The sequence below is a fragment of the Dreissena polymorpha genome, chromosome 10, assembly GCF_020536995.1.
Source record: "Dreissena polymorpha isolate Duluth1 chromosome 10, UMN_Dpol_1.0, whole genome shotgun sequence".
NCBI classification, from domain to species: domain Eukaryota; kingdom Metazoa; phylum Mollusca; class Bivalvia; order Myida; family Dreissenidae; genus Dreissena; species Dreissena polymorpha.
Genome location: NC_068364.1, coordinates 20503449 through 20516570, shown reverse-complemented (window position 1 = coordinate 20516570; position 13122 = coordinate 20503449). Strand labels below are relative to the sequence as shown.

At 33.6% G+C, this 13122-nt stretch overlaps 1 protein-coding gene across 2 annotated transcripts in view; it reads left to right on the top strand.

Annotated features, from left to right (window-relative positions):
* The first annotated feature begins 4567 nt into the window (after window positions 1-4567).
* The window catches only part of LOC127847249 (WW domain-containing oxidoreductase-like), a 31589-nt gene continuing 23034 nt past the window's right edge, over window positions 4568-13122 (top strand). Inside the window, exons 1-2 of one of the 2 annotated variants that reach the window (XM_052379041.1) lie at window positions 4568-4810; window positions 6474-7724. In XM_052379041.1, coding sequence (XP_052235001.1) covers window positions 6485-7465 — 981 coding nt within the window. In that variant the 5' untranslated portion in view covers window positions 4568-4810; window positions 6474-6484 and the 3' untranslated portion in view covers window positions 7466-7724. Of the gene's footprint in view, window positions 4811-6473; window positions 7725-13122 lie in introns of those variants that run through there. The other variant, XM_052379042.1, reaches the window with a different exon arrangement.

The following is a 13122-nucleotide window of genomic DNA, read 5'->3' as shown; positions in this document are numbered from 1 at the left end:
ATTATTAAATGGGCTCTTTTGACATATTTGGCATGTATTAAAGTTTGTCATTAAATGCTTTATGGTGATACATTTAAACATTGGACTTAAAAATCTCCAGTAAAAAAACTAGAATACGATTTAAAAAAAATATAACCCTCAACTGGGCTCGAACCACTGACCCCTGAGGTCCTGGAGTAAAAAATCTTCCGCTTAGACCACTCGGCCATCCGTGCTCATGCTATTAGTGGATGTATTTTTTTACTTTATATAAGCAATCCTCGTAGTTTCACAAAATATAACGACAACAACAGAACTCTCCAAATTATTCAATCGTTTTGCGTTGCAACGCTTTATAATTTTCAGGTTTTCAAATCGTCAAAAGATGCATATAATGGATAAATTTAAAGCGTGGTAAATGTTCAGTATTACTATTTCCTTACAAATGTCATAACTAAAACGAAAATTTGCGAATCTGAAACAACTTTTTTTATTTTGTCAATTTACCAAAACGTGGAAAGGCCCCTTTAAAGTATAATTTCGATATCCTAAAATACAGGAGTCTGTCAAACGGAAATCATTAGGAGTCCAGAACAGCAATATTGTTTTGAATGACGGCCTAACATATTAAATTATTGTCTTAATACAAAAAAAATACTAAAAAAACTGTTTAAAAGAAACGAGCAGCATAAAGTGTTTAATAAAACTTAAATGTTGAAAAAGAAGAAACTTAATACAGAAAATTACTAAATTTTGTTTTAAAGAAACTAGCAGCATAAAGTGTTTGATTCTTAACACTACTGTTCAACACTACATTATTTATCAGCTGTTATCATTTCTATTCAAAGATTGCTTGTTTGATTGTTTAAATATAATGCTGTATTAAAAGAACAATAAGGGTAATATGACGAAAACCTATTCAGTTTTCACTGATGTTGCACTTCAATCGAGATCTAATAATGTTTACCATACATAAATAACCACACGTAAAAGCAATCTGATCATTTTTTCATCATTTGTAGATGATTTATTAACGGTATAGTACTTGTAACAGTGATTGTTCGGAATCATTATTCAAGGATTTGCAAAAGTATTTTGCGGCAGTATTTGAAGTGGTCTAAAAAAACCAATAGACTGCCAATGTATTCGATTGGATAACTCTGTCACAGTATTTTTATGTGTTTTTTTTTACGAATTCGTATTTAGACATTTACTATTTTACTACTCTGTACTATTACAGCATTTATTTAAAATAGATTGAAAAATATAACATAATCAAATAATAGACTATGCGCTAGGGGAACAGCATTGTGATATCTACGAACGCGTGTGGAAATAGACGTGCATTTATTATAAGTCAATTAATATTATTTTATTCTTGACACATTGCAAATTCATTACACATGTGTGCATTATATTATGGATGATGGCTTTCAATATCAAAACGCTCATACATGTTTGATGTTGCTAAGATTTGCTTTAAAGTCATTTCTGAGTTTATGTGTGAGATGCAATTATACGATAAAATAAATCGTTCATGTAATGCGAAGGCGATGATTAATTAGGATTTCATGAAACACAAAACTTCCGAATGGATAACGCGTCTACACGCATTCATACATGAAACATATGAAATTTTGTCACTCATATTCACGACCAACGCCTGCTGCGTGATACGTGATCTTTTTGTGTGACCCCTAAAGGAATTTTGTGTGAAATTTTCGCCTTACAGGTTAGTCTACTTTAATCTTATAAATATTCACAGGAAATGTGAAGAGTTGATCTGCAATGCGTAAAGTTTAAGATAACAAAATATGGTTGGGAAATGGAGAGCTAAGACTTATGTAAATAATATTATTATGGAAAATGTATTGTTATACAGTAATCTCTTATAAAACTGTTTGTGTAAACAAATCGATGTATTGATTTCGCAAAATATATCAACATATTACGCATACATCAAACGTAGAGAAGTAAAGGTCAATACCCGAATACAATACAGTAGTTATTTGGAAGATATCTCAAGTTCATGCATAAAATAAACAAGCACTTGGAAATTAAGGACTGAGGTGATAGATTTAGGGGCTTTATTTTCGAGGTCAATGACAAGACCTGATTACATTATAAAATCACTTTAAAATCAAAATCTTTGCCAAATAACCATAAGCAAAAAGGAAGACTCATCTATGGACCTAATGTCCGGTATATATCATGACATATCTATGGCTCCTTAGTGTATAGATTGTTGGAAGCCATCACCCACCGGATATGAAGGTAGCATGGTTGCCGTTATAATCCAAGAGAGTGACGTTCATTGCGATGATAACTACTTCCTTTGTTACAAAAATATTTTAGTTAATATATGTTTATGGTTGAAAGTGCTTGATGCTAATAAAAATTATATTTTACATAGAGCCATGTACGACTTAGGGTACTTGATACAATACGCAATTACCAACTCACTATTATTTAACTGATTTCACTTGTTTTTCCATTACAAACCTATAAACGATTAATGTAGTTTTTACGGTCACATGTTTGTATAGTGGGAGCTTAAGATGTTTTAGTTAATTAAAACTGCATATAAACATCTGTGTATACACAAAACATATAGGCATCTGTGTATACACAACACATATAGACATCTGTGTATACACAATAGTCGTATAGGGTTCCACAACAAATGCCTATATGGTTTGGACACAAAAGTTATGTTAAATCGTGTTCATTAAATCAAATTAAATTCGCGTATAAGTTAACGATATACATGCTATTTAAATCATATTCGGATACAACACTGACAAGTATTATAACACGAGGGCTGATATGATAAACTAGTAGGTTTTGTATATAATTATAACCTTGCTACGTGTAGACTTGAATAAGGTTTTTAACTCCTACACCGTTACGAAAACATTTACTGGCGGTATAAGGGGATTCTTTATTGCTAGTTTCCAACAGTATGTGCCTTATTTGTAAAAGCATTTTTGCATTTTATTGGCAAGGTAGTTTAAATGTTCAGGTAGACTAAATCAGGTTTCTATCAAGAATAAATATAAAGATTTTGAAGCAACACACGATGCTAATTTTGAATATTGACGATGTAACTTCTTTGAAAGAAATATTATCATTCAATAATATCATTACAATTTGTTATCATTACAGGAGCTTTCCAACTTTCCTGTCCTTTCCAATCGTTTCAATGATACGGGATAGAATAATCCTTGTAACAAGCGCAAACAGGGGAATAGGTTGCGAAATCGACACGACGTGCTCAATCATGAGGGCAACAGTCATGCTTACGTGTCGATCCGAATCACGAGCCAGGAAAGCCTTGAGAATATGAACATTGAATTTCACAAATGAAAAACGGAAGGAAATCTGTAAGTTGACGCAGAGTTATTCTTTAGCGCTGGAGTTCATGTATGTGGATCTTTCATCTTTAGAATCGGTGGTGAGTTTCAGACTTCAAGACAAGCGGTCGCCTGCTGCACGTGTTATTCTGCAACGTCGGTGTGCGATATTAACAATATCAGAAGACTGAGAACGGCATGGAAATGAGTCTTACAGTGAATTATCTTACTAACTTTGTGATGATCGGAAAACTTCTTAGTGTTATGAAGAAATCCGGACCCGACTGTCGAATTCTGGTAATGTCAGGTTTTACGGAAGAAGTCGCAATCGACCTCAAGAACAAGAACTATTCTGGATCACCGAGTGAATTTGACAGCACACGTTTAACCGTCAGAACTAAGCTATACCAACAAATGCAAACTGGAGCAATGAGTCGTAGATTTGCTGGTTCTAACGGTACTATAAATTGAATCCAGGTATGGCTAACACCGACTTCTATCGTCACTTTGGTTAGCCATGCTGTTTGTGCGGCTTAAGGTGTCTCCTTGAGTCTGATTTGACACGATTCCAAAATGTCAAATGACCTTACAGTGGATCCTCAGCATAGCGATTCCAATGCCTGGATATGTTGTGGGAATCGAGCTCAGCGAGGAAACAATTTGGGAAACTACTGTTGATCTCGTGCGACCATATATGTCGGATGAAGAAAAACGTGAGAAAATGGAGAAATTGATGATACATTTTAATAACGTCCCGCCTCTTTTGTTTGCGATGAATTATGGACATCGTCGCACCGCAATGTAGTGACCTTGACATTCATTTTGATATTCAATGGGCGAGGTTATTTACTTACTGATGGATTTTATCTTTATAATTGGACAGGTTAGCTGTGATGCAAACACTAGAGCATGGGAAGAGAACAGAATGAATAGGAAGGCAGTTTCAAACGGCAAATAATTTAAAATTTAAATAAAGAAACGCTACCAGAATTAACTTCATAATAGCTTCGTATTAACAAAATGTACATCAAATAATACTCGAATAAGTATTTGGGATGCCGATAAAAACTGAAATAAACAATTAAAATTTTGTTCATGTATGTACGAATAAATATATCTATATTAATTACTACAATCAGAATATATAGTGTATTGTAACCCTCATTAATAGTGTGATACTGGTTCCCAGTATTTGTACCATTTTACATGTGTACGGGAAACAGGCGATATGAAACAGCTATCCAATATTCACGTTGGTAAAATACTTAACTTGTAGTTTAATCTGATTTAGTGTAGGTCTAAATGTAGAACGCAATGTTCTAATAAAAGGATTATAAAACAATATAGATTGCAACAGTCATGTAATAAAAAACAATATAGATTGCAACAGTCATGTAATAAAAAGGATTTATACAATAATTTGTTTGATTTCTTTTGTTCTATATGGACATTCTATAATCATCAGTTACACGTATACGGTATGTGCATTTTTACTATTGCGTCACATAGATTAATATGTATTTGATATTAAATTATGTATGCGATTGTATTTAACAAATGAAGTTCGATTCGATTCCCTTTCCTTGCGTTAGAGTTTTATCAAATACCGCCAAGTCTACAAATGTGTAAATTAAACTGGCATTTTTTCATGGTTTCATGCTTTATGAACTATACACCCTGCATATCGAAATAACTTCACAATCTTAACATAAAGGACACTTAATTTAAAAGAGTCCAACTAAAAAGTTGGAAGTTAATTCGATTTCATAGTCTGTTATGAATCGGTATAGACAATAAAGATATGTAGACTACTATATCAACGTCCATTCAATACCAAGGGACCGAACACACATTGATACGAGTAAATGTATGTTTGAAGTTAAGTTTCGGCTTTGTCAAGTGTGCGAACTAGTACCGAATTGTATGAACTCGTTTTATTCTAAAAGAGCTTTAACACATAATACAAAATAAAACATTGTTAAGCATTTGACGCAGTAAATTGAGGTTGCGATTATCGTCGAACGACAAGAAAAGTAGCTATACAGAGCGAAATGAATCTGAATGTTAGTATAGAAATGTTAGAATAGAACTTATAACTGTATTTTATTTTACGGCAAAGTCACGTAGAGTTTTTGTACATAAAATGATGCAAACAAGTGATATACGAGAAAACGGGAATTATTTATTACTAGTTTCTGTAGCTACACCTTTTTACTAACATTAACACGCAGTAGTGTTTCAGTCGACCGAGTCGAAACTTTGTGCGACGGTGACAAAACGGAGAACGTTAGTTGTAAAAGTACATATCAAATGAAATTCCGTTTCTTCTTTTAAAGATTCGAGAACTCCGGTTTTCTCTATCTCTGGGAAGTTAGCAATTATACGTGTCCATAAAAGTTGCTACACTTTGAATTCTAATTAAAACATAAAACCTCTTCAGCATTTGTGATAGACGTTTTCACAGATTTTTGAATTAAAAAAACAACAAACTTTTTATTTGAATCTAGTTGCTAAGCACAACTATGCCTATGAACTTGGATTAATCTAAAATATCTATCTTAGACTTGTTGAATGATATCTTAGTATGACTCGATTGGTAATTGTCGGCTCGGGTACTACTTACATGTACCCCGGGTACTCTTAAGTATACATGTACTTACATGTAGCCCGGGTACAGTAAATATACTAATACGTACCCGGGAAATTTAACGCTGAATCGGTCGTTGTCGGTTATTTTTTAAATTAATTATATTCACATTTATGTCAATTTTCTGTAAAATGGCCTCTATATTATCGAAACTTATACTCAAAAAGCATGTTGATACAGTTTCTTTTAAAAAGAAGGTTGTTTAAGATAATCGATAGCGCGTTTTACGACATCGGATTTTGGGCGGGAATACACTCGGATACAATCTAATATCGACCGGTAACGATTAAGTATATTTACCGTACCCGAGGTACATGATAGTATACTTAAGAGTACCCGGGGTACATATAAGTAGTACCCGAGCCGACAATGACCAATCGAACCTTAGTATGTGATACTATTTAAAATTTTAAGTCGTTTAAAACATTCACCATTCAATTTTAAAGCTGTTTGTGCCCTACAACTGAGACTTTTATTATAATATTGTTATTCAGGCTAATCTAAAATGGGCAGCGGACCGTCGTTTCCAATTGTGCCAATGACACGAGATAAAATAATCCTTATCACCGGTGCGAACTCTGGTCTCGGTTACGAAATCGCCAAGTGGTCGGCAATTATGGGGGCGACCGTGATACTCGCGTGCCGCTCCGAGTCTAAAACAAAGGAGGCTATCGCTAAAATGAATCAAGAGTTTCAAGCGGAAAAATCTAAGGAGACTTCCCGGTTGTCCGAGAACACAACTTTAGCGCTGGAGTTTATGCATCTCGACCTAGCGTCGTTCGAATCGGTGACAAACTTCTGCGAAGCATTCAAGAAAAGCGGCCGAAAACTACACGTGCTCTTCTGCAATGCGGGTATGGCGTTTATTCCTTTCCAAAAAACAGCAGACGGCATGGAAATGTTGCTGCAGGTGAATTATCTCAGTCACTTTGTAATGATCGCCAAATTGCTTGGCGTCATGCAACAGTCCGGACCCGACTGTAGAATTCTGCTTATGTCTAGCGGCGCGCATAAAGCGGTTACCCTCGATTTGAAGACCATGAATTATTCCGGACCACCTGACGATTTTCCCAGCTTTAACTACTACGGTAGATCCAAACTCTACCAGATCATGCAAACCGCCGCGTTGGGTCGCAGGATTTCCGGTTCCAATGTTACTATAAATAGCATTCATCCGGGCATTGTCGACACTGCAATCTGGCGTGGGTGGGACACAGGGATAAAGAAGTGTTTGTTGTGTTGTATGCAGTGTTCTGGGGTGGCGAAGTCGGCATTCCAAGGTGCAAAATGTTCGATTGACCTCACGGTTAACCCCAAACACGCCGGAGTGAACGGACTCTATTGGGTGGATTGTAAAATCGTCACACCCAGCAGCGACGCGCGCAACAAGCAGAAGCAGGAGGAATTGTGGGAAACTACACTCGAACTAGTTCGGCCATATTTGACGGAAGAAGAGATGAAGAGAATTAATATCGAAATTAAGTGATTTAGTCTGTGTAAAAAACTGATTGAGATTATAATATTCTGATGTGAAATCATGTTATCACTAAACTCAATAATAATACTACTACTAATAATAATAATAATAATAATAATAATAATAATAATAATAATAATAATAATAATAATAATAATAATAATAATAAAAATACATGCCTTAATTATGAGCAAACTTGATCTGTCATAATTCTGACACATAAATTTATATGTAGACATGTTTACTGTTAATAAATGTACTTCTTCTATGCATTTCTTCCGCGATGTATGTGAAAATAAACTGTATAAACCCTCTGATTAACATGTATTGCGAGCGTGTATGGCGGGAACAATTCTTTTAATTACATACATGTTTACCGGTGTAATGTGCATATGTAAATTTTTAATATAGCAAATACTCAAAGTCGATAGAAACTAAATATAAAACTAAATATAATAATCGCAATATAATAAATTCAACTAATTTTCAATCAGCAATCCGGTAATACATTTCATTTTACAAAAAATATTAATTTTATTTGGACTTTTCGTTTACTGCATGTACTTGTAACTGTTTAAATATAAGTCGTACGTGTTTATAGTAGTGTGTCTTGCGGCTCGGTATTTTATGAAGTTTTTCAAAACATTGAACATAAAAACAGACAAAACATTGTCTGAAAGTCAATTCGTCTTCAATCCACTTGTTAGCTATGCTTGTTTTAATATGTCATATCTGTAATTGCTGTTTGGTTAGAAAAAAAACATGCATAAACTGTTGTGAAATTAAGGGTGGCAATTTTAAACGGCACTGTCTCGTATTGGAAATTACGATAAAGTGAATATATGTTGGTTGCATATGATACTCCGCCTTAATTTTAAACCTATCAGCGTATTTATAAAAATACAAACAGCTCTCGGAACATGTAATTATGTGCGTGTTTTGATATATTTCATAGCTTTCGTTTTGCTGTAAGACCCGCATTATTTCGAAAATTTAAATAAAGAAACGCTACCAGAAACAACTTATATTAACGTCGTATTAATAAAATGTACGTCATATAATACGGGCAAAAGCCCGTGTAGCGGGCGTTGACCGATTCATACATATGGACATTTAGACAAAAACCATAGGCATAGGGCATGCATCTAATAAAACTTTGCCACGTGACATATATTTTCGCGATGCAATTATCTACCCTGAATACTCATCTTGTCCCATGTTCTGCCTCCGTTTGTTTAACTGGTTTACTACCAGATGTGATAATTATTTCCAAACAAAACGTCACTAAAGGTTACAATACACTAAATAAATTCTTCATGAAGGGCTGTACTCTCTAAAAAAATTAAAAGTACATCAAAGGAAGATATGCTGTTATGGGTTAAACATGTGTTGCAGTGTTCTTTCGCATAATAACTTTTCTTCTTACTAGGTAAGGCATTTTTGTGCACTAATCAATCAATGTCATGTTTAAGATTCGAGACTACAAGGGGAAACAACACGGTTTGGCGGATACCTCTTTTCTGGAGAGAAGGGGTTAAAAAAAAGGCTGAGAAAAAAGTGCATTTTGATTTGTGGTAAGTTCTTTCTTGCTTTGTACATGACATACCTTTTTTATTCTTTATTTTAATTCAGCTAAGAATGATCTTTCACAAAAGGTATGGTTATGGGGGTCTGTATGCGCAAAATGTTGACTTTATTTTGGCTTAAAGTGGTCGCTTTTACATTGAATTATATAAGGAAACTATTTGGTGTATTGTGACCTAAACATAACCAGTCACTCTGGATCAGCAGACGATTTATTTCATAAATCAATCTCTGGGTTAATGGTCGCCATCTTTCGAACTACTTTCAAAAGTACAACAACAACAATAACAGTAGAAGACAATTTTAATTGCGAAAAGTTGAAAAATTGAGTACATGTGTCACGGTTGTTGAGTGAAATAGTGTTATTTTCAACTGTGTATGAAGCATGTGAACTGGTAGTTGAATAACCGAATTGTTGGTGGAAATGGAATTTAGAAATATATCTAATAATTCATCATCGTGTAGAATAATCATCAGCATCATTTCTGTGGAATATTGCACTATTAAAAAAACAAGTGTTTCATAGATATGGTGCTTTTGACATAGTTCACTAACCATCAAGACTGAAATGATTCATGCACACAGGTAAAGTAAATAATTGAATTTGTGCAGAATGTTTATTTTTTACAAATTATTATTTAATTTGACTAGTTCTGGCTACCATAACTTTAAATGTTGCTTTTTATGATTTTTGACTGGCGCGACTTTACAGGTCTGTCAATACTATATAAACTGTACGCTGAAGTTTCTTTAGCTATAATTTGACCAATTTATTTTAGATTGATTGCACTGAAACTCAAAGTCTAAAGCTTAGTAAGACACTTAAGCCAGTTTTCTGAGAAGAAACAATACTTGTTCAGAGTATAGCAGGCTCATGCGGCCTCTGCCCTGGTTTATTTATTTGGCCTCGGCCTTTAACCTGGGTCGCTTTGATTTCAGGTGTTTAGCCCCCATATCAACAAGGCTCTCGACCCTATATGTAGTTATTTATATTGTTTAAAGATTTTGAGAACCCTCACTCGGTGCCAGTGGGGATAAAACAGGGACCTTGTTATAGCTAGATGAATGCATCAAATATGCCAGCAACACTTTATAATCAATAACTTTATAATTGATGATTCTGTTCTTTTAACTACATTACTAATTTACCAAAACAATGTGAAACACATTTTTATGCCCCCCAAAGGAGGGCATATAGTGATCGCACTGTCCGTCTGTCTATCCGTCACACTTTGCATTTAGGTTTCAAAAAAATGCTCATAACTTCTATGTAGCTTCAGATGTAACATTCATATTTGGTATGCATGTGTATATGGACAAGGCCTTCCCATACACACACAAATTTTGACCCCTTTGACCTTGAACTTAGGGTCGGCTTTTAGGTTTTGAAAAATGCTCATAACTTCTATTAAAGCGTTTATCGGGGGCGTATGTCATCCTACGGAGACAGCTCTTGTTTTTGCTACTGTCCTCTGCACAAACCATGATATATCTGCATATATGCATCCAACCAAATCAGTAAAACTATTTGTCACTTAATTACAGTAAACTTATTGCATGTTAACTTTTCAACAATATATATATACATGTATATATAATTATATATAACAGATCTTGAAAAACACTCACATCAAACTTCAAATTGTTTTAGTAAATTATAGGCTTTAATTGGTATTGTGACATTGACACCACTCATGCATGCGACTATACAATTATACAACTATGGAGCACATTTTTTATGAGAAATTCCAATACATCAACATATCGTCTCAGATTTAAGGCAGATAATCTAGTGCTTTTTTGCTGCCATTTTTACTATTACACATTTTTTCATTTTATGTTATGATGCATTGATCTTGTTTCTAAATTAACCAAGCAATCATGTTAAACTTTTGAAGAAAGATGTTGTCTGATAAATATAGGAAATATAATCACTACAAAGTGAACAAAATTCAGTTGCATACTGTGACCAACAAAGATTTGCCAAAGAGCAATTCAGATCATGATTTAAATTAAATACAAGTAATATGAAAGTCTGCCTATTAGATCCCAGTTAAGACTTATTTGTCAAATCTGCACATTAATTTTCCCTTAGCCATGTAGAATTGGGGACTAAATACCATCAAGTCATGTAAAAATGAGCAGGGTATAGCACGCTGCTATTGATCTCTTGAGCGTTCACATGAATTTTACGGGTAATTTTCATACAACAAATGATATTTTGTAGTGTAATGATAAAGCATTATGAGCACAAATTATATCTCTTACTAGTGGTGCAAAAATAATTTAAGTGTCACATTTCAAAGAAAATTTATATAAGAAGGTATTATTAATTGTTAAAACGTTATAAAAGGTTATTTCAATTCACTAAAGCATTTAATTACAAGAACAAGTGCATTTTATGTCCATTACAATACATGTAACAGTATTGGCCAGAGCTCCAGATAAGGGTCGTATTTTCGTAATTACGAATTATTTTCAAGTCCGTTACGAATTTATTTTAAAATCTTGTCGTACCATTAAGAATTACAAAATCAAGTTACGAATATTATTTTTACATCGGTTCGTATCGATTTTTATTGAGTTCTTTTCGCGTATTAAAGATCTTTGCGGTGCTTATATAGAATGGTTATCGGGTTTGTTGAACAAAGCGCATTTTTTCCAATAAAAGCGGCGTATACAGTCTATCTGTCAAAACACAATGGCGGCGCCCGGAGAGCGTCCTAAAAAACTGCAAAGCGTCCAAAAACACACTTTTAACATATTGTAAGCAAAGTGAGACGAAGTGAAATGTTTAGAAAGACATTATGGAAAAGATCTTAAACGATGTTGTATGTTTAGTTGCCGACACAGTCGGAAAAGCTAAACAAAAACGCGACACGACGGATCCAAACTTAAACACAAAAAAAACATTGAACGAGTGGAAGGGACATGTCCCGTGGCTAATCGTTGAAAAGATTGAAGGGGAGACCCATTTTAATTGTGAAATATGTAAAAATTCATCTAAGGCATGCAATCTAAGCACAGTTTGGGCATATGAAGGTATTTGAAAAATAAAATTGTATAATGAAAAGACACTGTTGAATTCGTATAAATAAAGTTGCTAGTACTTATTTTTATTTTTTTTTATTTTTTTGCATGAAAATAACCATTTTTATTTATTCTTAGGTCATTGAGAAAAAATAAGAATTATTTTCCAAAACTTACTAGTAACGTTAAGAATAAAATTTCAGAGTTAAGAATTCTTTTTGAAAATCTGGTAGTAATTTAAGAATTTCACAAAACCTTATCTGGAGCTGTGTTGGCATTGTATTTATCTGCATTTGATGTGCATTTAATACACTTAAAAATGCAGACAAGACACACTTCTAACAGAAACAAATGTATTTTTTTCTGCATTTTTCCAGCATTAATACTCTTCAAGTGTATTTTTTATCATCCCAAATACACTTTACCAGGAAAAAGGTATGTTAAAATGCATTTTTAGTTTGTTTTAAGTATATTTTCAAATGCATTAAGACACTCTTTTCTTTTGCAAAAAATGTTGAACAAAAACTTGAAAATATTTAATATACTAAAGTGTAGTAATAATTAAAGTTTTGTATGAGCATCAAAAACAGTGTCAAATTCATACCAGTGCCTATTTAGTAGCAGTAAGCCTTATATGGTCTACTTGTGGTAGAAATAATGCATTTTGTATAATACAACATACATAAATTAAAAAATATAGCTGCCCATACAGTTCAATACAATGTTCAATTAACTACACTATGCAAAGTTGAAATATGACATCAAGCTTGGAATAATCTTTTCAATAATGAATAATATGCTGTTTTAATTTATAAGTGAAATAGACACTTGCATATAAAAACTGATTTTAAATCAAAACTAAATGTTTAATTTGATTTTTAGCTCCACTGGCCAAAGGTCCTGTGTCCATCGTGCATCCATGCATAAACTTTTCCTTTAAACATCTTCTCCTAAACTACTGGTCCAATTCTGATGAAATTTCTTAGGAATGTTTCTGGGGTGTACCTCTTTCAAATTTGTTCAAATTATGCCCCTGGGGTCAAATTTGACTC